This window comes from Colletotrichum truncatum, assembly GCF_014235925.2.
Source record: "Colletotrichum truncatum strain CMES1059 chromosome Unknown Contig_0005, whole genome shotgun sequence".
In the NCBI taxonomy this organism is placed as follows: Eukaryota; Fungi; Ascomycota; class Sordariomycetes; order Glomerellales; family Glomerellaceae; genus Colletotrichum; species Colletotrichum truncatum.
The window spans coordinates 93688-117442 of NW_027222402.1; the positions used below are offsets into that span (position 1 = coordinate 93688).

The 23755-nt window shown below is 53.0% G+C and overlaps 8 protein-coding genes across 8 annotated transcripts; 4 read left to right on the forward strand and 4 right to left on the reverse strand.

Annotated features, from left to right (window-relative positions):
• Window positions 1-176: 176 nt before the first annotated feature.
• Window positions 177-1963, reverse strand: CTRU02_208024 (uncharacterized protein; the record flags this gene model as incomplete). The annotated part of the gene is made up of 2 exons (XM_036729215.1): window positions 177-1120; window positions 1180-1963. 2 exons carry the CDS (start codon window positions 1961-1963, stop codon window positions 177-179), a joined length of 1728 nt encoding a protein of 575 aa, XP_036579047.1.
• Window positions 1964-5217: 3254 nt separating this feature from the next.
• CTRU02_208025 (kinesin family protein) lies at window positions 5218-7799 on the forward strand (the record flags this gene model as incomplete). Its single annotated transcript, XM_036729213.2, has 3 exons — window positions 5218-5562; window positions 5636-6730; window positions 6789-7799. 3 exons carry the CDS (start codon window positions 5218-5220, stop codon window positions 7797-7799), a joined length of 2451 nt encoding a protein of 816 aa, XP_036579046.2.
• A 461-nt stretch (window positions 7800-8260) lies between these two features.
• On the reverse strand, window positions 8261-10462 carry CTRU02_208026 (transcription factor tfiiib complex subunit brf1; the record flags this gene model as incomplete). Its single annotated transcript, XM_036729214.1, has 1 exon — window positions 8261-10462. The coding sequence occupies one exon, from the start codon at window positions 10460-10462 to the stop codon at window positions 8261-8263; it is 2202 nt and encodes a 733-aa protein (XP_036579045.1).
• A 1863-nt stretch (window positions 10463-12325) lies between these two features.
• CTRU02_208027 (uncharacterized protein) lies at window positions 12326-12960 on the forward strand (the record flags this gene model as incomplete). Its single annotated transcript, XM_036729212.1, has 2 exons — window positions 12326-12407; window positions 12461-12960. 2 exons carry the CDS (start codon window positions 12326-12328, stop codon window positions 12958-12960), a joined length of 582 nt encoding a protein of 193 aa, XP_036579044.1.
• A 374-nt stretch (window positions 12961-13334) lies between these two features.
• On the reverse strand, window positions 13335-14233 carry CTRU02_208028 (uncharacterized protein; the record flags this gene model as incomplete). Its single annotated transcript, XM_036729211.1, has 3 exons — window positions 13335-13608; window positions 13668-13945; window positions 14003-14233. 3 exons carry the CDS (start codon window positions 14231-14233, stop codon window positions 13335-13337), a joined length of 783 nt encoding a protein of 260 aa, XP_036579043.1.
• Window positions 14234-15200: 967 nt separating this feature from the next.
• Window positions 15201-15953, reverse strand: CTRU02_208029 (microsomal signal peptidase 18 kda subunit; the record flags this gene model as incomplete). The annotated part of the gene is made up of 5 exons (XM_036729210.1): window positions 15201-15423; window positions 15489-15523; window positions 15580-15666; window positions 15718-15810; window positions 15873-15953. 5 exons carry the CDS (start codon window positions 15951-15953, stop codon window positions 15201-15203), a joined length of 519 nt encoding a protein of 172 aa, XP_036579042.1.
• Window positions 15954-17202: 1249 nt separating this feature from the next.
• On the forward strand, window positions 17203-18549 carry CTRU02_208030 (uncharacterized protein; the record flags this gene model as incomplete). The annotated part of the gene is made up of 6 exons (XM_036729209.1): window positions 17203-17301; window positions 17364-17582; window positions 17646-17982; window positions 18037-18155; window positions 18214-18391; window positions 18449-18549. 6 exons carry the CDS (start codon window positions 17203-17205, stop codon window positions 18547-18549), a joined length of 1053 nt encoding a protein of 350 aa, XP_036579041.1.
• A 2889-nt stretch (window positions 18550-21438) lies between these two features.
• Window positions 21439-22446, forward strand: CTRU02_208031 (uncharacterized protein; the record flags this gene model as incomplete). Its single annotated transcript, XM_036729208.1, has 1 exon — window positions 21439-22446. One exon carries the CDS (start codon window positions 21439-21441, stop codon window positions 22444-22446), a length of 1008 nt encoding a protein of 335 aa, XP_036579040.1.
• Window positions 22447-23755: the final 1309 nt, after the last annotated feature.

Below are 23755 nucleotides of genomic sequence, written 5' to 3' on the forward strand. Positions count from 1 at the left end.
CTTTTTGACAGGTCGGTTTTGTAAACATCTGTAACATAAGGAAAGAGCAAAGAGCGAATGAGGTTGTAAAGTTTATGAGGCCAGGGATGACAAGTGCCCTTTTGCTTCAGAGGAGCATCATGCCACGCCATCCTCAACCGTTATATTTCGGGCAGGTCAAGTACTGAGGCATCGTACTAGATGCGCAGTAGGTTGACGTCCGAGATGCTGCGCTGGCGCTTGTGGGCCATAGGCATCTCGCTGGATGCCTTGCGCTTTTGGGACATGGACTCGAGGGGGCTGCGCGTGACATCGCGCATCTGCTTCTTGGAGCGCCGCAGAGGGGTCAATGGGACCGCCGCCGTCTCGAAACGATCAGATTTGAGACCACGCAGGGCAGTGTAGTTGTAAGGACTACTGAGGGCGAGCGAGTCTTGGGTGGCCTTGTCGCTCAAGATCAGTCGCTGGTTGATCTGGTCCCGACGGAAGGCCCCGACGTTGCTCGCGTTGATATGAGAATGGAGATCAACGTCACTGGAGCTGCGTGGGCGACCAGGGGTTGAGTTGAGGGGATCAGCGTCCCACTGGTTCTCATCATCGCCATCAAGCGACCGAGTGTCATCAAATTCGATGAAATCATTAATGTCGAGGCTTCTTTCAATCTCATCTTCGTCCTCGATTTCTATCTCGGAGCTCTCGTCGGCAGTATTGGGCTCCGACTGGAAAGGGAAGAAGGCCTCGGCAGGACCCATCGCCTGGGTGTTGAGGTAGTCACCAAAGGTGTTGGACGAGAACATGGCGCTCATCATGATCTGGGCGGAGTTGCTGAGCATGGGAGAGTTCTGGTTCTCATCAATGGGTGCAAGGTAGGAGAAGTTGAACTGTTCCGGAGACAAGTCAAGATGGCGACGGCGGTGAGGGGTGAAGATCATCATCTTTCTGGAGATGGGGTTCACGACAGCAATGGGCTTACGCTCAGAGCTATCCAGGTTGAAGCGGCCAACGCGAGGTTGGCCACGCTCGCCCTTGACCGGGTGATCCGTGTCGGAGTCATCCCACTGGCCGGCAGGCTGCTCAGGACGCTTAATCTTGCGACGGACAACAGGCTCAGGTTCATCTTCCTCAGTAGTGTCACCATCAGCTGGTAGGGGGAGTCAGCAATCACATCTTCGCAATGGGCATCACAAGACACAAACTCACTCTCATAGCCGTCCAGCTCCTGAGTTTCCTCAAAAGCTGCGACTGGAGTGGGCATTTCGGAGATTTCGCCCGCAGTCATGGGGGTAGCAATAGGGGTGTCGTCATCGCCAAGTTCCTGAATGACAGCCTCGATGTCCGAGTCTGCGCCGGGGCCGTATTCATAGGCTCCATGGTAGTCGCCATGGTAGTCCCAGAACGAGTTGGAGGCTTCAGACTCGTCGTTTTCATCATCATTCTCGATCTCGCGGCGGAAGGCCGGGTCAAGAGAGCTCTGGTCGACAAATATGTCAGGGAAGAAATCGGCATGATCATCCTCAGTGTCGGTTGAGTCGGAATCACTCGAGGGAACATCAAAACGGACATGACGTTCCATTGGCTCAGAACGATGATGATGGTGGTCAGAAGCCGCACTTTCCTCAACATCAGACATGATGCCGTCCCAACTGGCACTGTCCTCAACATCGGCAGCGCCGTCTTCTTCTTCCTCTTCGTCTTCTTCTTCATGTTCTTGATCATCATCGTCGTCATCGTCCTCTTCTTCTTGGACAATGGGCGGCCGAGGAGAGCTCGAGATACTGGGTGGCAGTACCTCATGCAGAATGTGCTCCTCCTCGGCCGCGACGACATCCTCCTCGTCGTCATCGGAGGAGTCGCTGATGTCCTCAACTGCCGAATAGCCTTCATCGTCGGAAAGATTAAACGACGAAGAGGAAGTGATAGAGTCACGGCGTTTGGCAGCTTTGCGGGCAGCCGCGGAGGATTTGTTGCGAACGTTGCGAGACATAATGGTAATTATGCAGGGGGTGAAACCCGAGAGGGTGGTATTGGAGGGTGGAGTGCGTTCTGTAGAATCGGCGGTGAGGATGCCGTTTGGATATCAAGTCGATAGTGGTAAAGGCGTTCAAGATATTTCTCTAAAGGAGTTTCGCCTGTTATGATTGAATATGTAATATGGAATATCGTGTATTGTAGGGTGGTTCAGAAGTGGGAGGTAGTAGGTCGTAAGTTCGGGAGGAAAGGGTGAATTGAGGTGTCTTTGCAGATGGGCGTCGTCTAGCCCCAGGTGAATGTCGGGCCAAAAATGATCGATTCGGAGTGAAATCAGATGCAGACTTCTGTCAATGGGCCAGAGCCGTCCCTCAGAGGGCTCTGGACAGTAAAAGCCTGGGATGAACTTCGTCGGAAGCAAGAGAGGATTGAATGTCTCGATGGGCTGCTGGACTGCAGAGGCGCCCCGTCAGGCACCCCCACAGTGGGCGTTTACAGCTCAGCGAAAGCGGGCGACATGATCTCGACGAAGTTTTGTAAGTGTATCTGACTGTTCTTTCGAATAATGTTTTGTTAGGGCGACTTCGTTGTCTGGTGGTTTTGGGTTGGTGGTTGACGAAGGAAAGGGAAAAGAGAGGGACGGAGGAATGAGGTACACGGGATTCCGAAAATAATATGGCTCCCGGGGTCCCCACACCCAATCGACTTTTTTTTTTTTTTTTTTTTTGCCTACTCCTCTCAATGTCGCCCAAACTTTTTTTTTCTCGTTTTTTTCTTTTTTTCCATTCAATGGGTCCTGGTTCGGTGGGGCCACTAGGCGTGGGAATCTGGCATTGTCTGGCTCGCTTCAAGTGGGTAGCGAGGCCACGCTAGCCGGATTGGGTGCACCGTCACCGCCTTTTTGCGCCTTCGTACCCCTGGCCCCTCCAACGGATGGGCTGCAGGCGCTGAAAATACGCTGGAGTCGCACCGTCATTAGTGGATTGGCGCACTGAAGTGTGGAGGATAACCCTGTGCCAGGCTGCAAGTCACCCCCTGGGCCATCGACCCTCATCAACCCATTCCTGCCCCTCCTCTCAGGCTGTATCACCTCACTCACGTACCTCCAGCGCATGTTCGCCCATGCGGGTTTGCCTGTTTTCCCCCTCCTCGCTGTCGTCACCCGTCGACCTGGTCTGGATCGAGATGGGTACCGGTTGATCATGTCTCCATTACGACAGATTTTAATATCTGAGATTTTCTCGTGGCCCGCCGAGCATCTCTCGTTTTGAGTCCATCATACCGTAATCACGAAGATCCCCAAGCTTGCAGCATCGGTCTCACCAGCCAGAGTAGGAAGCTGGAGGAGGGCCCCCATTAGAAACTACTACCTAGATACGGATAACTAAGTGTCTATGTACACCGTCTGGTCTCGTCGGCATCTGCGGACGACAGCGGCACACCAGCAGTAGCAGCAACAGTAGCAGCAACAGCGGGCAGCAGTAAGCGCTGGTGGTGGCTGGAGCTGGTCAAGAATGTGGGGTCGCACGGCGTCAAACATCGCAATCCACCTCTTCTTCACAAGCAAGACAGGCCCCCATTCCTGGCTCACATTGGCTTGCAATGACGGTGCCTCCACAACGTCCATGTCTCCATTGAAGGCCCACTGCTTGTCTGCATACGGGACGCTAGGTAAGGCCTCGACATGCAAATTAGGTAGGCGGTCTCCTGATTCGCCTCGGCTTGGCACATCGAGGGGCATCCTGTAGCTGCTGGAAGAGTCGAGCGAGGGGCAGGAAAGGTCAAGAAAGGCCAGCTCATCAGCCTGCGTATTGCGGCAAGCGCACGTTGCCACACCGTATTTCCATCATCCAATCTCTGTACTCCATGTTTTATGTGTCTGACAGTTGAGTCACTTCTTCCTGCAAGCTCATGGATAGGTATGTGACTTGGAAAGCTGGCATAGAAACGAACAACCGCAGTCGGCTATCTACGTATACGTCTACGTATGCGGAGCATTATATCCTTAGTAGCCATAGAAAGTAGCAGGAACGGATACTGTAGGCAGACAATGAAATGAGCTACAGATTGGACGGAAGGAAAGAAAGATAGAGTGACCAAAGAAAAAAAAAAAAGTTTGGCGGGGCTTTGCTGCCTCGGATGCTCGGTGCTGACCGACGACGTTTGCGACCCAACTCCGAGAAAAAGGGTCTATTGGTCGCAGTTCAAATTTTCAGCCAGTCATATAATAGCTATTAGGACCAGCCTTGAACTGTGTTGGTCCCCCATTGTCTGGCCTCTTGTCGTTCATGACTCACTGACGGAAAGTGAGGGGTTGTCAAGCCGGGTGATGCCTGCGCTGTCCTCAACCGTTTGGCTTTGAGCCTCAATAAAAAGTTTTGTCCAAGAGTCCAGAGCCTAAATGGCTTCCCAAAAAGGGGGTGAGCATGGGAAGAGGGGGAAAAGTGAGCTGGACATCAAAAAAAGTAATGACGGAGGTGTCTTCCGGTCTGTGAGACAACTCGTCCAGTGAGCATCACCAAAGAGTAAAGGATCTGTTTGGTGTCTAATGCTAATTCTGCCACGGTGACTCTACGCCGTAATGATCTGACTCGACTGCTGAGAGAGAGAAAATCCAGATTATGCTACCATTGGCTACAGAACTACAACGCCAAAGGCTCGGGATTGGCATGACCATTCGGGCCGTGAGCTAAATGTACCCTTTACCGGTACAGACAGTGTTTTAAGGAATGTGTTCTTTTATGAACGGACTCTGATTTGCGCCGTGTTCAGCAGAGGGGCAGATGAAGTTGAATCGAGGCCAAATGGTTTGTCCAGGCCCCCCCTCAGAGAGGTTTCCCCCTCCCCCTCGGTCGGACCCGGCACACCACACCAACTGGGCACAAGCCCCACTCGGAGCTGTGTCTCAGCGGGGAGCACCGTGCAAAACGTGGCGGGGTTGGGAAGAAGGGAAGGGAAAAAAAAAAACAGATGCGGGAACCAGGGGAACGTGCACGTCCCTCTCTCTGCATTCAAGCCCATCTGCTTATCTCTTATCGGATGGCATCTCGACTTTTCGCTTATCTTATCGCCCGTTGCCCGGTCACCATCGTAAACAAGGATTCTGTACCTTTGACAACCTCGTCGACATTTCGCGTCTCTATGTCACCTCCATCAATCTCGACACGACGAACCATTGCACCACGAACACGCCGACCGTGTCTCGCTAAGGACCAATCTTACTCGACACACATAGAGGGACAAGAGGGTGCTCATCACAAACCATATACGATGGATTCCTCCACATCATCACAAAAATCGTCGGCGAACTTGTTCCAGGTGTACCTTCGATTGAGGCCTCCCCCGGCTGGTGCTGCCTCGTCAGACAGGTTTCTAAGCGTCGAAGAACCCACTGATGGTTCCCACCCAACACACATTACTCTCAATCCCCCCAATGATCGTAAGCGCTCGACGGAGAAATTTGCCTTCACCAAGGTCTTTGAGGAAGATGCAGCTCAGCTCGACGTCTTCCATTCTACGGGAGTCGCGTCCCTCGTCGAGGGCGTTTTGGCGCCTCATGGCGGTCACGGCACCGATGCTTTGATTGCAACTCTCGGTGTCACGGGCTCCGGGAAGGTAGGCTGCTCCTTCTCTCTCTCTCTCTTGCGCTCTCTTCCTACTGTATCAGCTTCCTGACACTTAAAATCAGTCTCACACCATCCTCGGCTCGAAGACACAGCGAGGCATGACACAACTAGCACTCGACGTTGTTTTTCGATCCATCGGACCTAACATGTACGACTCTCCCAGCCTTGAAGGATCCCTACAGGCCGCCGACGCCTCCGACGCAACCATCATGTCCGCCCCGTGCTTTCTCGAGACCGTCTTTTCCGACTTTGGCTCGTCACGAGGCGGGGGATCAAGAGCAGGGACGCCAATGATTGTAGGAACCCCATCTATTTCCTTCGACTTTCTTTCTGCAAGCATCTCGCAACAGCGCGAACAGCCACAGCAATCTTCGTTGGGGGTCTTGGGTGGTGTACGGCTAGTGCCTTCCACTCCAAGCCGCCCACGGCGCCAGCGCCTACGTGAATCCCCGCTGCCAATGTCTACAAAGACACCTGTTCATCAGACGGATGCGCAGAGACATTTCATGACCATGACTACAGCTTCACATACAAAGAGCAATGCTAAAACTTTACTAAAGGGCGAACACTACCCTCCCACACCCCGAAGAGTCCTCCAGAGGCCGTCGAACCTCCCACAAGCACCCGATATTAGCTCCGTCGACGTCTCTTCTGACCCCGACGCCGATTATGCCGTCGTTTTGTCCATGTATGAAGTGTACAACGACAAGATCTACGACCTCCTGACCCCGCCGATCAAGTCCAACGCCACAAAGGAGTACCGTCGCCGGCCGTTGCTGTTCAAGTCAACAGAACTGTCCGCCGATAGGAAGGTAGTTGCTGGTTTGAAAAAGATTGCCTGCACTACCATGGCGGAGGCCGTAATGGTTTTGGAAGCAGGATTGCATGAGCGCCAGGTAGCCGGCACGGGCAGCAACAGTGTGTCGTCCAGAAGCCACGGCTTCTTCTGCGTGGAAGTGAAAAAGCGGTCGAGAGTCGGTCGCAATCGTTCCTGGGTCGGCAATACCCTCACCATCGTCGATCTGGCTGGAAGTGAGCGGGCGCGAGACGCCAAGACCCAAGGTGCTACCCTGGCAGAGGCCGGTAAGATCAACGAGAGTCTCATGTACCTCGGCCAATGTCTTCAAGCCCAAAGCAGCTTGGGAACCAACAACAAGGTACGTCGGCAGGACACGAACTGCAAACTTGATAGCAAAACTGACACCCGCTTTCCAGCCAAGCGTCATGCCGTTCCGTCAGTGTAAGATGACAGAACTCCTTTTCTCCAACTCCTTCTCCACCTCTTCCTCGGGCGTTGCAGTCCGTCGCAACCCACAGCGAGGCGTCATGATTGTAACGGCAGACGCGCACGGAGATCTCAATGCAACCTCTCAGATCCTCAGGTACAGCGCGTTGGCAAGGGAGGTTACGGTTCCTCGCATCCCCAGCATCACCTCAACACTGCTTGCCGATAATCCTTCAGCATCGCACATGCCACCCCCCCTCTCGTCACCAGACTTGCCGCCCCCTCATCGAAGAGGCTACTTTGGAAACGGTTCTTCGGGACATCGAAACTTCTCGCCAGCCTCTGACGGCGGAGACAGAGTTCTGATGGAACACGCGGCGCTCGAGATCGCTCGCATGCAAGAGGAGATTACGCATCTCCACATCGAACTGGACAACGAACGCGAGGCGAGGGTAACCGCCGAGGCGCATCTCCTCAGTATGGAGGACCGACTCCTGGAACTCGAGCAGACGGTACGCGAGGATTGCATGGCGGAGTTCGACGCCCGTTTCGAGCTCGAGCTGGCCCGTTGGAAGGCAAACCTCGCGGCTGAGCAGGAAAAGGGCGAAGAGCACTGGGATCGCAAGATGGAGCTCTTCGAAAAGGGGCTCGGCGTAGCGGTTGCGGAGGACGACGACTGCGGCGAGGACAAGGAGAACCTGCTGGTCGAGAACCTCGAGCAGGAGAACGAGAGGCTGCGCCGGGAAAACGAGATACTCAAACGCGAGCTCGCGTGCCGGAGCCCGACCAAGCGGAAGCCGCTCCAGGAGCGCGAGGACTTTGGAGGCCGCAAGGCGGACACTACCTCGAGCAGCAGCGGCGGTCTCAACAACCTCGGGCGCAAGATGGAACGTCTCCGCGTTAGCAACGAGAGCACCGTCAGCGCCGGGAGCACGGGAAGCCCCAAGAAGATGAGGAAACTGGGCAAGAGGTGGGAGAGCGTTGCCGATGACGACGTCTGATGCTTCACTTTGTGTGTTTTGTCTCTGTCCCTCTGGATGTTTGGTCGCGCTGGGGGGTGGACAGCGTATGTTTCGTCGGCATATACCCATGGGTGTCGTTTTATTTCTGTTTGATTGATGGGGTTTAGGTGTTTTTTTTTTCCCTTTGCAGGATAAAGCCTTTCATTTTTGTCTTTATGTGGTTGGGTTGGGAACCACTTTGTATCAACACATGCATGCACATGACTAGAAACTTTTAATTTGATGAAAAAGAATGAACCGTGGATTCTGTTGTGTCCGCGATCTAGCGTCTTCTATCCCTAACATACAAGCAGTCACAGCAACGTTATGGAGTGGTCGGCCAAAGCCACACGTGCTGTGAGTTCTGGGTATCTAATGTAAACAGGCCTTTTTGTTCTTCTTCCGCCCATCAGTTGCATCGGCTACGAGATACTGTTAACTCTTGGACGAGGATCAAGTTACTACTCGTCGTCATCACCCAATCCAAAGTCGTCGTCATCATCGTCTTCGCCCATCCCCTGATCATCGTCGTCGTCGTACATGTGTGACTCGTCTCCCATATCGTCGTAGTCATCACCGCCGCCGAACTCGTCGTCCTGATGCTCATCCACCTCGTCTCCACTGCCTCCCATATGGTCGCTCTCGTCATCAGCAATGGGGTCCTCGAGAACGCTAGGCGCCTTGCTTGCCGGACGACTGGCAGCTTCGCTCTCGGGCCGGGATCCAGGATCTCCGCGGTCGGCCACATCGAACATCTGCCGGATGGCGTCGTAGTTGATGCGCTTCGAGAAGCCGCGCTCCTTCATTACGTTGACGGCTGCTTCTCCCGGCGTGCTGGCGGGAGAGGTCTGGCCCTCGCCGATACGTGGTCTCTTCTTACGCTTTCGCGTGACCTTTGGCTTCTGCGCATCGAGCTTCTTGCGGAACAGTCGCTCTTGAGATTGGCGCAGCCAATCCTTGTTCTCATTCACCCACAAGAGCTCCTTTATCTTGACCTCGTTGGGCGACAAGACGCAGTTCAGAACCTCGGGGTCGTCAGCGAACTCGTCTTCGCCAACCTCAGGCGCCATAGACACAGATTTATCAGGCTGCTGCTGGAGCGCCCAGATGGAATGGATGCGCGCTCGCTGCTCGGCATTACTGAAAGCCTTGGCGTGTTCGTACGTCTCGGGGTCGTTCATAATCTCCGAGATCTCTTCTTCCATCTCTGCCTCGTCTTCTTCCCACTCCTCGTTAATAGGCAGTTGAGGCTTAGCTTGTCGGCCCTTTTTGCCTGTTGATTCCAACTGCGATGACTCCTCAGCCTGGGCCTCTGCGTCACCAAACTCTTCGGCGAGAGTCTCCAGATGCTGGGTGCTGTTGGTGTCCCGCAGAGCGGGTTCGTCTTGTTGGATTTTAGAAGGAAGTGGGGGAATAATGTAGCCGTCCTTGTCTCGACGGTACTCAATCGCGGGGGCTGACGCCAGATCGGGTGGCGGGGGCAATGGAGCTGGTGTAGTTCGCGCGTTGCCGCCATCGTCGAGGGCCTTACGCTTGCGCTTCTTGCCCAGCTCCTCCTGCTTCTTCTGCCAAGCCTCGGTGTTCTTGTAAAAGGAAGGCGGGTCGTGCGAAGCAGAGCCAAAGTCATGAGCCAAAAAGTCCTCAACCGTCATCTTACTGGCTTCTGTGACATTGAATTCTTGCAGACGCTCTTGGATGGTGTGGTTCGTGACCTTGACGATGTACACAACTTCCCTGACGGTCCGTCGGAAGTTGTGCATTCTTGCGGCCATCAAAAGACAGGCACCACAGATACCAGAGGGTCGACGACCCATGACAATCCAATCCTGCTTCATCCGAGCTACCAAGCGGACAGCATCCTCGGCAACGCGGTTGGTCATGTGCTTGAACTCGAGCTTGGAAGCAAATCTGTAAATGATGTCCTCAGGGAAGACAGGGGCCTCGCCATTTCCAAAGACGTAGACGACCTTATTCAGTGCTTTGAAAGCGCGACCAAGCTTGAAGACGTTGATCTGGGTGAGATCAGCCAGATCAATGAGCATAATCTTGCAGGGACGCTCAGTTCGGCAGGCAGTATACAGGCAGACGGCGGCAACCATAACGAGCGTGCGGCCTTGGACGAAATTGGCTTGCGAAGCAAGCTTGAAGACTTGAACGGCAGTGTTGACGGTGCTTTCTCCAAGGTTCAACTGTTGGGCGTAACCCTGCATCAAAGAACGGGCTTCGCGAATGGACTTTTCTCGATCATCGGAACCCCCGACTCGGCGAAAGGCAGGGCCCATAGTACGGACACCAGCTTGGTCGGCGGCGATGTAACTACCCTGGACCATGGCAGCACCAGAAGAAGTCTCGCCGAACTGGACCTCCGCCACGATATTGCTGTCGTCGGCGACTCGACCACAGGTTTGGCACACACCGTCGACAACATTTGGCTTCACACATGCTTTATTGGGGCACTGTGGGCGGTTGGAAAGGGCAATGGCGGGCGCTCGAGGGCGGTTCAGTTGTGCTTGGGCGGCGGCATTGGCAGCGGCGGCAACGGCGCTGGCCTGCTGGCGTTCGGCTTGCTCTCGAATGGCTCGAATACGGTTCGGTGGTTGGAAAGGCTTGCCCTTGGTAGGAGGTTTCTGTGATTTCTTGGTAGGGGTAAGAAAGGACGACATTTTGTCGACTTTGTAGGGTCTTGAGGGCGAGAAAACTGCTTGTTGGACGGTTCGTCACGAGTAACGAACTGTAAAAGATAATGTACAAGGTAACGGGAAATTGAGCCGACCAGAAAACTCGGTTTTTGAGGCGCCGTTTGTCGTCGATGGTCGTCCTGTCCTCGTCTCTTCTTCTTCTCTTTCTGCCTCCAGGCAGGCGTGGCCTGCCTCGCACGGAGGAATGGGGAGGGTTGAGGCCGCGCTTCAATGTGTAGAAATCCACGCACGCGTGACGAAAGTATTTGGCGAATGAATAGTGACCAAGGATGTGTAAGTGTGCGTATTGCAGACAATGATGGCTCGCTGCAAAGGGATACTGGTGGTGGAGGAAATGAAGCGAGGAATGAAAAAATTAGTGGGGTTGGCGACGAAATGGTCGAGCGGGGGGAGGTGTGCCTTTGGTTATGGGGAAAAGGCAATCAGACAGCCACAAAAGCCGGGCCTCAGTGGGGGGCAGAGCGCTGAGTCAATGTCCGAGGACGTCCGAAAGGGGCAACCTCCACTATCTTCAGCGCTTTCTATGGCCCACCGTTCGAGTCTCCATCGGCTAAAGGTGTCAAAAGAGTGTAAAATGCGTTTTTTTTATCTTTCTTACCTAAGCAGGCCTCCCTACGTATGTATCTACGCATTTCCACCACCTTTACGGATACCGCCCAGTAAATTTTTGTACTACATTGCAGTACCTGGTGTTGGCTTATTTTCAACAGCCAATCTTAGAATCTCACCAAATTAATGCTTCCTCATCTAGTTAAAGCGACGTGGACATGATGTGGCCTAAAATAGCTGATAGTGCAGATCAAAAGAAGATGCTTGTCGATGCAGAGGTTAAATGTTCAAAACGTGGCTATGATTCAAACCTTCTACTGTGGAAAATGTATTCCGTGACGAACTTGTCAGCAGCAGTGATAGCTAGCGCCAGTACATTTTTCGGCAAGTCTCTCCTCTTTTAGTCTGTCTAGAAGAGAGTATGGACGAATAAGCCAGCGACTAAACCAATGTAGTTCTAAACACCTCGATGCCGGCGGAGTCTCCGTGCTGGGTTTTCCGAACATCAGCCGTCCTGCTAGTCAATCGTCCTGGGCCGAGTCACATTTGCACCGCACCGCCGTGCTTCGCCCCGCATTGTGGAACCTATCCGAGTTACCTTGGACGTCTTCCCTGCGGCGTCGGATCTTAGCGAACAATTGCGCGTTGAACATAGGACTTGGCTTCGTTTCGTTTCGTCATTAAGGGACGCGCATACATAAGCATCACTGGCATAAACAGAAAGGCCACATTGTCCTCTCATGACATCCTTTCTTACACGTAGCATCTTGCGTTCATCTGCCTGAGCCATGATGCCAGATATTCAGCTCTAAACTGGGTCACTCCTGCGATGATCAGGAGTTTAATAGCGTAATTGAAACTAATGCACCAAGGTACACGTGGAATCTTCGACATGTACTTCGTGTAATCAGGTTTGCCCAGATACCTTATGCGGAGTCTCGGCCCAGGGAACCGTTGAAAAAAATCCATGTGGAAGGGACTTTGGATGGCCCGTTTGGTTGGCAGCTAAGACATCGGGCGGGCATCGTGGTGCATCCCCGGTGCGGGGCAACCCGGGTCAACTCGATACTCACACCATCCCGACTCCTCATCATACAGAGACCACATCGTTATCCTTGATCTTGACCTATATAAACCCTCTGTTCCTGCAGCCTCATACCTGTTTTTGGTTCTTTGAATCTCTGACACAAACCAAATCATCAGCAAGCCCTCAGTACACCCCACTCACTCACTCACTCACACACCTACACAATACGGCCCTCAATAGTCATATTCACCATGTCCAACGATAGCTTTGTCCTCACCTCTGGGCCGGGCACTGATGTCTGGAAGAAGCCCCCAACGACCAATGTCTACAACGGTAAATCCCATGATACATCTAAGATTTTATCGCTCCCTTCTAATCTTTATCAGCACCCATTCATGCACTGCCAACCAAGCCCCTGAGCGAGTTCGAGTCAGCCAAGATCACCTTCTCGGCAAACTGGGAGCAGCAGTACGACCAGGCCGGACTCATCTTTACTTTTGACTCCATCTCCGGCACCCGCGAGAGGAGATGGATCAAGACTGGACTGGAGTTCTACAACGGAACCCGCCAGATCAGCACCGTCGCCTGCGACCGCTGGGCCGACTGGAGCATCACGCCCCTGGCCGCATTCGAGGACTCCAAGAGCATCACCGTCACAGTTGAGAAGGGCCGCGACGGTCTTGGTCTCGGCTTCTGGGTCTACTACGTCAAGCAGGACGGCACCAAGGAGCCCCTGCGCGAGATCTGCTGGGTCTACGGCGACGACGACTCTTCGGGCAAGGACTGGAACCTCACCATCGGCGCTCTGGTTGCTCGACCTTCAAAAGACACCGAGGAGAGCCTCTCTGTTGAGTTCAAGGACTTTGAGGTGAAGTGGTCCAACTAGAGGGAAATCAAAAAGGAAGAAAAAGAAAAGAAAAAACCGGGGGGTAATGAGATCTGGTAGCAATCGACATCAACTCGTAACTTTCAATTTTTTTTCAAGTATATGGCTACGAATAATTGATCATTGTCCCTCTGCACTATATTGAAGCTCCGGGAAGATGCAGGCTCGAGTAAGAACTGTGGCAGGGATAGACTTAGGACCGACCAAACATGATGGGTGATGAAGGAAGTGGGGATGTTGTACGGTGTTAATCAGACATTCCAGCCCCTTGCCATTACAGGTTCACTAACACTCAATAAACTAGGCTTTCTAGTTTTCATAGGGTATCATCCAGTTTTCATTGAAATTCGTGGTGTCATACGGGGCCTATCCACCTAACGTGCTTGGCCGGTGTGGCTGTAGGACGCTCCATCCTGTGGGGTGGGGGATTGCAACTCCGAAAGAGTGTCATCCGCAATGTGCCCCTTTTCCTGCTGGTAAGGATAGTACGCCGGTTGAGGCTGGTTCGGGTAAGATGGGTACGATCCGTTGGCCATCTGGTTCGGCGTGGGGGTGGGTGCGGTAACGGGAACCATGATCACGGCTGGTCGCTTGTTGCGCCGGGCGGTCTCGACACAGGCCCGAACGAAGAGAACAAAGTGGCTGATTCTGCACTCACACGTTGGCTTAACTCAACGAGGTTTATGGGGAACCGGCTATAGACTTACAGCAACAAGATGGTGAAGGCGGCAACGGCATTCTGCAAAGGGATGATCGTATCCCTAAAGAATGACCTCTGCGTCCTCGTAAAGCGGTATGTGTCGAATTCATCCCTGACGAAGAGGTGGATGCACTGGATTGCGGTCGTGGCGGCGAAGCAGAGCCAGAAGAGAAGATGCAGGGCGACGTGGGCTCCTGGGTGTATTCCCTTACGGCCACCTCTCGCACAAATCGTGATGAACTCTGCAATATCCCAGATAACAGCAAGGGCAGCCCCGCAACAAGCCTGTAATTCACATGGTTAACTCCAATACTATATTGGAAGGTGGAGTTGTTGACTTACAATAAGGCCACCGAAAAATAAAACGAGCGCACCGTATGCTGTTAGGGTTGCGAGGTAGGCGACCAGTGCAATAAGGACCACACTAAATGTGATATTAAGGCATCTCATAACAATCTTGGTGATATGCCATGGTTTGCTATAGTAAGTCCCCTGTTGGGCCCCCTGGTGTTCGTATGGCTGGTATGCCTCAGCACCAGGCTGCTGTTGGTAGGCGTAAGGGTCGGCAGACATGGTGGGTGGGCGAGAGAATAAGCTCAGGACACGACAAACCGTTGGAAGCCAATGGTGGCGGAGCAAGGCCAAATCTAGGTTAGAATAACGATTCCCGAACCGCTGACGAGGAGAAAAGTGGACGCTACTAACTCATCTGAAATGGAGCGAGAGACGTGAGTAGATATAAAGCCCTCAGGGGGATATTAGTCTCATTTGGTCGCATGCCAGTGTCGCTATGGCCTCGCGTGTTAACCGCTCTGTCCCTTACATAGATATTGAGGCATGGAATCTGCTTCACGACCATCATATGGCGTCGGAGAAGCAGGGATCCCTACTGGTGGCGTCGATCAGGGACTTTCGATTGGGCGACGATGTTGCTCATACGAGCCGCTGTACATAGACCCTGTTTGCGGCTGACTTGCCCAGAGACACTCATCTGCACCGCGAGATTTTCCAGGGCCAGTTTCTTACACTAGGGAACAAGGCTCACGAAGATGATCAGGCTGGATACCTACAAGTAATAAAGACGACCGTAGTACTTTTTCCATTGCTGTCAGATCTGGAATGAAACAGCTTTTTTCGATGAGATCAGTGGTATATATTTGAACAATAAACATCGCGGCCATTTTTTAATAGTTGGGCTAGTTGAGACTTCCAGCAAGCCACACTCAACACCCGAAACATGGGCGTTTACCTGTCTGCCTCGTGACGCCCGGCCTAGTTGCTTGCATAATGATAGTCGGTACAGGTGATCCGCAAGGCATACTGACTATCAACCTTCGGGGTGCGCCTCCGCATCTCTTGTACTGCAGTTCTGCAGCCAGCAGCCACCAATCACTCATGGTTTGACAAGTCTACTTACTCCTCAAAATCTGGAAAGAATTCTTGTTGGTAGCTGGTGGTCAAACCTGAAGACGGCATGGAAGACGGAAGGTATCAGCTCCATTTTTTTTTCTTTTTTTGAACTTCTCGATAACCTGCTGAGTTACTCTCTCTGCAGCACCACGACCAATCCCATGATTCCCAGCATCACCGTCTTCAGCCATGGGTGCTCCGAGAGGAGGATGGTAACGTATCCAACAAAGGGAATGTAAGCAACGACGGAGCCGATAATGTCCTTTCGCACGAGGAAGTCCTGTCCCTTGGCGTAGAGCTCCTGATCGGCGCCGGCGTTGTTGTCTCCTTTCGTAAGGAGCTTCGCTTCCGGTCTGTTGTGCGCAAATGAATTAGCAATGCCTTCGACAGCGGAATTAAGGCCTCGCGAGACACGTACCCAGCACCGAACTTCTGAATAATTCTGTGAACAATCTAGAGGCAGGTTAGCATGTCGCACAAGATTCTGACCCTGAACCATGTCCACTGACCGGAATGTTCTTGCCCTTGACCTCGTAAACCACGACTTCACCAATGTCCGTCTCCTGGAGCAGGTTACGATTCCAGAGGAAAAGCAACTACATCCGATTAGCCTCGTCTAGCTCCAAAGGGACCCTTGGGTTCCATACATCACCACGCTGAAACGCAGGCTCCATTGAGCCGGAAAGAACTACGACGATAGGTGAGGGGGAATCGCTGACAACGGAGAGACCTTTCCACATCTACAGGCGCAAGAGTTAGCGAGAAGCTGCTGAAGAGGAAGCACGGGGGTAGAGGTATGAACCATAAAAGCTGTGGAAAGAATCAGTGCAAAGTTGAGCAGCTGCGACGCCGCCTGGCGCGGGTTCCCGAGGCTGGACAGCATGGTTCTGTTGAGTGGTGCTGGCAGGAGCTGGGAGGTTCGTGATGTTGAACACGGTTTCGGAGATTTAGAGTTGAAGTTCTGGCCAGCGATGCACCTCGAGACGAGCAAGACCACGAGCGAGAGAGCACAGGCCACGCGCTTGCACCTGAAGATGAATGTGGAACGTGTCACTGGAGGTACGTATTCATTTTTCTTATCTTATCGTGCCCACACTCGCAGAGCTTCTAGAGTTGAGGTCCAGGCACAGACCACCTCTTATTTCCTGTTAGTTGATGACCCTTCCGTGCCATCCCCAACACTTGACATGGTCGGCAATCTGGAAGGGCAATTAAAGAGCAGGCTAAGAGTTGCGTACACTATTCGCCTTCATTCCAGCCGTCTCTAGCTAATTTCAGGTATGGATATCTCAAAGACAGAAATCGCGAAAAAAAAATTATACCAAAGAAAGCGCGGTATCAAATATGGCTTTTGAGATTAGGGATTGAATTATGCCCAATATTGACACATTCTGGCGATCACCATCAATTATCAAGACATGAAGCCTCATATCAGAGAAAGTTAGAGATTTTCCAGGAGTAGATTTCATATAAGAATAATAAGTCATCAAAGCCAGAGAGCTCGAGCCATGTAGCAATCATCCTCTCTTTGTTGCAGGAACATCTTAACAGCTTTGACCGGCTCACTGACAATTCCGATCGTGAATTGAATCAACATCACCGGAAGGTAGACATCTTAGGCGGAAGGTGGCAATGATGTCGACGAAGCCCTATCGTGCCTAGCATACTGGGACAACTCTGCTCAAGTCCTTCCCGTCTGGTTACGCCTCCAGTTCCAACAGTCGCTCCCTTCCGTAGGCGAAAGACTTCTTTCATATGACTATCATCGCGGGCAAGTGCGGAGATGCGCTTGCTTGTAACGCATCACTTGCCTCATAGATAGCCAACCTGCTTGCATTTATTGTAGAAGCTGCTGATATGACTGCAAGTACGGTCCAGGTAGGTGTCAAAGCACCAGCTGCCTTTGCTGACGGGACATGATTCTCTCCCTTCCATCGCCGTCGTATCGTTTTCTCAATCAACAACTCCCTCCAAGCTTTGCCTTGATATTTGTTGCTTGTTCTTCATCAACAATACTAGCTGTCCATCCTTTCCGAGCTTTCTTGATCCGGCGACCAATCTTCTACTTCTTCCAGTACTGACACTTCCACGCATTTCCTGCTGCCCTCCATCGCTCTCAATAGCTTCGAACAATGAACGCATCCGCAAGAACTCCATTGCTCCACGGTCAGGTCACGCATCAGGACGATGGACTGCCAACGCCGGCTGCGTATGGGCAGGTCCAAGATCACGTTCGTCCCTTTGCTGCGCCGTCTCTAGTTGCTTTCTGGCCTTGGCTGACACTTGTCTTTAGCCGGCATTCCTCAGAGCATGTCATTCACCGTGGCGATGTCTCCCCCAGAACGTGCTCTGCTGGATTCGAGGAGGTATCGTTGCCTACCTGGTCGCAGTCGGCGCCATGATTCTCGACTTCAAGCTTCGACAAGAGTCACCTTACTCAAATTGGCGTATCATCTTTGACTTTTCCGTCGTCTCCTTCTTCCATCTATTGGCTTATCATCTGGTAGTCTTGGTACGTCCCACTGCTGTTGACGTCCTTGGGTGCCGTCTGCTGACCATGAATGCTTGCCTCCAGGGTTGGACGTACACCCACCTCTACCACCCACACATCGATGACAGCCGCAGCGGTTGGGAGTATTGGGTTCTGAGATTGTCTTCTCTTCCCTTCGACATGGCCAGCCTACGCAAACAATTCTACTTCACCTTGTTCTACACAGTTACTACTGTCTTTACCTTCATGAATACCGTCATCTACTGGTTTGTGACACTGCCGCACGATGAGAAGTCCAATGGCGAGCCACCCCAACCTCAGCCATCCGGAGGCTCATCCGTGTCAGCCATGTATGGGAGCACTTTGGGATTTGAAATGACTCGTTTGGAGGACGCCCACAAGCACCACCCTGATGAGCCATGTGAGTCACCCAGCCCAGCGAAGACTAGCAGAGCCTAACAGAGCCTGTGATTAGTTACGGAGATCTTTGGCGAGGGCTGGTTTAAGGCTTTCGTCATTCTGAATCTCTTCCTCATTTCTACAATCATCTCCCTTGTCGAGATATTCTGGCTGAACAGCATCAAACGTCCCCTTGTGAGTGGTTTCAGGCCTTGGGCAGGCGAGCGTGTGCTGACACGACTAACACCTACAGGCTGTTGGTGCACATACTTTGGGCGTCATCTTCTTCGCAGGTCTCTACCTCGGTTGGGCAGCTATCGGCAAGATCGAGACCGGTGCCGATGCCTTCTACTGGCTCGACGAGAAGCAAGTCGGATCGCGTGAGGCCGTGGTAGCATTTTCGATTGGATTTGTCACCCTTGCCCCCATCAGTGGGTTCCTTGGTACCTTGTGACATCTGGTAAAGAGGGTGCTGACTTATTGCCCAGTGTATGCACTCATGTATGGTCTCATTGGCATGAGGGAGAACATTGCCCGAGCTGCCCACACGAGACGGGTAGCCGCCGCTGCCGAAGCAGCGGGCCACTGAGGGACTTTCGGTCGAGACGGGTCTTGTCGGAGATGAACGGGGGGGATGCGTCGGGCGGTGAGCACGGCGGTAGCCCGGTTCCGTCGGGCTTGGCCATACGTGGTTATCAGGTGTTACCCCTTTTGTTGATGCCTCAGATGGCAGGAGGGATTAAGGCATGGGTCAGATTGGAGTCGAAGCAGTTGTACAAGGCGGTGGAGGCAGAGAGGCTGAGGGGGGGTGTGAAGATACAGTTACCGAAATAACCTAGATTCATTACTTTCAACACGCAACACGCAATACCTATTTCCGAGCCGAGGCCACAACATGACGAATGAAGAATGATTGATGGAAACGATGACCCATGAGTGACGATAGGAGGTAGCTATCTTGGGCGTTCACGGGACGGCACGAGAGGGGGAAGATGGATACCAGCGCAAGGAGCGGTGTTGAGGCGGTGATGCAGGTCACTGGGCTTGCCGACAGTGAAGACCAGCGGGGAGCAGGGATTCTCATTGGCAAGCAAGCAGAATGGGGTCAGGATGGAGCAACATGATTGGCAGCGGTGATTTTGTGCCTGAATCTGCCCGACTAGCTGCATGCGCCAATCTTTGACGGGCCTGGGTGTCCACGATGCGGTTTGCTTTGTAAAGGGTCTGACGAGGGGGAAGGTGGAGGGGGGTTTCCCCCTCTCTTTGGCTTAGGATCATGGATCTTGGAGTCAGCTGGGGTGGAGGGAGGGGAGAGGGGAGGGAGTTTGGGCTCGCCATGGCGGTCATGGTTGGCAGCAGGGACAGTTCGGACGAGGGGTTGAGGAGTCAATGGCGAAGCCACGATATGCCTGACTGTCAGAAAGGTGGTGGTTCATGCAGTTAGCGGATAGTAATAGACGGTTGGGTTCACTATTTTGGGTTATGACTAGTGATGTTAAGGTTGGCATATCGGCGGCAATGAAGCCAATATGGAGCGATGGCGGCACAGAAGGATGATGCTTGTGAACCGTGAGTCGTGGAAACGAGACAGACCGCATGGTAAGGTATCGATCGATGATGCCGGATGAGGTGACTGAGAGGGTAGGGTATCCATGGAGGTGTTAGATGAGGCAGGCAGTGTTTGCAGGAAACGGTCTCAGGGTTCAAGGTTCCCGAATTCCCAAGAAGCCGAGGACAAAGAGCAAACGTGAGAGGAGGAAATGGGTTGGGAGTGACAGTGACAGAGAGGGCAAGAGAGCGAGAGAGAGGAAGTCGCAGTACTGGCGAGGATGATTGAGAGTCCAGATCCTGCAAGAGGAGGTACATTCTAGAAAGTACACACGACTCACCAACCGGAAGGGTTGAAACTGAGCCGCCGATGAGTTGTCACGGTGGTTGCTTGGCCAATTCACTCTAGATATGTACCTTATCAAGACCCGGATTGCGGTCGGGCTCGCCACAAACAAGTATCGGTACCCGGCGACCGCCCTACCACAACCAATGACCAGCAACATGAGCCTCCCGACCGCCTTCTTGCGTCTTCTCCGGGGGTCCATGAGGGAAATGAGGTCTTTTGGGAAAGGGGACGAGCCCCGCGTTGCGACTCCCTCACGTGCGGCGACTGACGACCAGCGCATGAGATGATGATGAAGGTATTGGTAGAATGGGTTTAGGCCGCCATTCCCGACCCTCTTGGCAGAAATGTACCGAATTGGAACGAGGCGCCAGCGCATTTACTACGAGAAGCCCTCCAATATCAGGGTCGTGAGGGTCGGCAATGTACCGATACTTGGTAGTTTGAGGCTACAGATACCCAAGGAGGTTAACAAGAATTAAGGTGCGTTAGCGGTTGCTCCCCCGGTTGGAAGGCAAAATGGTGTCTCAGGGCCGTTGGAGGTTCTAAAAGAAGGGAGGGACGCGGGAGTGCCCTACGGATACAGTGAGTGGTCGTAGTAGTAGGTACCTGACCTGACTACCTAATCTGCCCTCTGAGTTGTACCACGGGTGAAGTCATTCCAGCGTCTCCAACGTTCCATTTTCTGGGTCACAACCGTTAGGCGTTAGGCGGCGATGCTGCCTGGGCTGTCCCTCCCACCTCGTTCCAGCGGCTTGACTGGTTGAACCCGGCTCACATCTCACAATCCCTCACCCCCCACGGTACGGCGCTCAATCGTCTTCCCGCCCGTTTAGAGCGTCAGCGCGTGCACCCAGTTTGTATCTTTTTTTTTTTTTTTTTTCCTTTTGGTCCTATCACGCCGCGCTTCCCATTATGCTATGACTCTTAGGCGCCGACCAGTCAGAAGAAATACGGAGGCCGGGGGCGGGGGACGGCAACCAATAACACGCCCGAGAAGGCGGGAAACATCACCAACATCACCATCCGCTATAAATATGGCGGCTCCCCCTCCGTAACCACCCCTCTTCCCTCTGGTTCTCCCCCCTCCCCCCTCAACCACAACCAAAAAAGGGTCGCAAAGTTGCAAGTTGGGAATATCTCCTTGGAATCGGTCGTTCGTTCTCTCAGGAACTCCCTCTGAGGAGACATCTCCCACCCCGGGCCCCTGTCAATCATTTTGTGTGTCACTTGTACCTCACTCTCTTTCCCTCTCTCTCTCTCTCCCCTCCCCCCCTCTAACTCCTCCCGACCTCACCCCCCCTTCATCCTAACCCTCCCTCTCCTCTATTCGCTCATTTCGTCGCTCTCTTCAAGTCTTCTATCCCCAGTAGAGCAGAGACATATAAGGACCCTTGAGCAACGCGCCTTTATCGCTTTTGGTTTCTTGTCCCTCACTCTATCGTTCCCCCATTTCGAGTTTCGTTCATTATCAAACTCATCAACAACGAAAACAACAACAAGAACAACAACACATCCAACACCTTCTTCAGTTCAACTACCCTTACACATACAGTCAACAGCAGTATCAAGAAAACCGTCGTCATGTCTCTGTTTAAACGCACGTTTAGGTCGCAAGACCCCAACGTCCGCGTCGACAAGTCGTCGAGGCTGAAGAAGTCCAACTCCATCAGGGATAACCAGAAGCTGTCGAAAATGCAACGGTCGGCTCCGGATGACCAGCACGCCACCATGGCCCCGCCCGTTGCCGCACCCCGCGGCGCCGCGCCGATGCCGGCCAAGGCCTCCGGCGGTGGAAAGTCATCCGTGGCGCCCTCCCCCATCGTGACCCTGACCGTCGGCCGCGAGGGCCGGCTGTTCGCTGCCCACGAGGACGTCCTCTTCCAGTCGCCCTTTTTCGAGGCCGCCTGCCGAGGTCAGTTTTTCGAGGCGCAGAGCAAGAGAATAGCCCTCCCAGACGAAGACCCCGAAGTCTTCTCCGCCGTCCTTGAGTACCTTTACAAGGGTGACTACTACCCCCGTCTTGTTCACAACAGGCACCGCAACTCTTGGGAACTCGAGGACGTCGTCAGAGGAACCCCCCAAACATCCCCCAACCCAGACAACCACAGAAGTGGCCGCGCAGCTGCTGTGCCGGGTGCGTACCCGCCGACGCCAAACTCGGCCCACACCACCACCAGCAACAACACAACAGGCACCACCCCCAGCGACGCAACAATCTACATTGCGGGCTGTGGGCAGCACATCCTCCGCGACACAGTCATCTACTGCGCCGCGGAGCGGTACGGGCTCGAGGAGCTCAAGCGCCTGGCTCTGCGTAAGCAGGGTCTCCAGTCTGGTGTCGACGTCGGCACCATTCTGCGCTCCGCCCAGTACGCCTATGCCCACACCCCCGATTCAGACTCGCGCCTGCGCGCTCACTACCTTGCCCTGATCATCCGGTGTCGCAAGACATTTAAGAGGAGCGGTACTATGCAGACCGAGATGGAGCGCGGCGGTAGCAAGCTCTTCTTCGACCTGTTCGTGGCCATGTGCAACCACCTCGACGACGTGATCGACCACACCAACGCACGAACCCCCAAGACCGTCTGAAGAGGTGTAGAGAATCTTACCCTTCCATTCTGCGCTGACTGACTGCGTCGGTCGGCCGGATAGAGAGGTTGTTTCTCTCACGTGTGCCATTAAAAAAGCGAGCATGGTTATCTTTGCCACGGCGTCTTACACGGTGTATTTTTTTTTGTCACTGGCATTTTGCTTCAGATTTGCATCACCAAGGAAAGGAGGTTGTCTAAAGAAGAAAACGCGATCCCAAGGAGGTCTGATTTCGTTTGTTTTTCTGCTGTTTTGTCGGACGTCACTTTCTCCTCTCTCTCTCCCACACCAGATTGGAAAAAACACCATTTGGGAGTCATCTTTTTCTCTTGAAAAGAAAAATCTCCACTTCTCCATGAGGTTGGCCGAAACCTTTCTGGTGGACTTAACGGAGCGAGGAGGACTAATACCCCCCTCATACACGAAGAACCTCTCTCCTCCCGCTCTTCTTCTTTTCTTCCTTTCCCGCATCTCTGGACGATGTCCACGCAGATACAGCGGCCTGGCGAGATTTTTTCTTCTCTTTCGCACTGGCGTTTACCTTACGGGGTCCCCTTAGTACGCTCCGCGTTCACTCGTAGGCGGTGGAAAAGGGGTACCCAACGGCTCATCAGAGAGTAAAAAGAGGAAACGAACAGAAGAGAACTTGCTACTCGTTTTTTTCTTCTTTTCCTTCACACCTTCAAAAAAACCAACAAAATGAATTCCAAAAAAAAAAAAAAAAACGACAACCCCACACCAAGTTTGTTCTTTTCAACTGCTTTGCTTACTTGGATTCACGGCAACGGGGGAGGCGCAACTCAACTCTCACAAACTTTCTCATTTTCCCCGGTTGGCGGAAAGGATTGAAGTGGCGTTTCGGTATTTAGAAACACCCCCGCCCGGCACAACGACGTACGGGCCAAGGAACCATACAGATTGTGTTTTGCGTGTCAATTTTTTTTCTGGATCCCATCGATGGAAAACTACGGACGTTTAGAGGACGGATGTGCCGCCTCGGACTCCAGGGCAGGCCAAGGAGGAATTTTCTTTTAACACAAAGAATGCGAAAGGACCACAGGCTTGGCGCAACCTCCTTTGCCCGCGCCCGCGAAAATCATAAAAAAATTGGACATCTCCCCAAACAAAAACAGAAACCCCCAGAAAAAAAAAAAAAACCATGTCAAGATTGAATCGCACTCACATGGCTTTTTTTTTTTTTTTTCTTCTCGGGACTTTCCTTTGTCATCGTTTTTGGATCTCGATTCCGAGAGAATCGGGAGGGAAAGCTCTTTTTTTTTCTTGGAGATGGCGGTCTGCATTAGTTTCC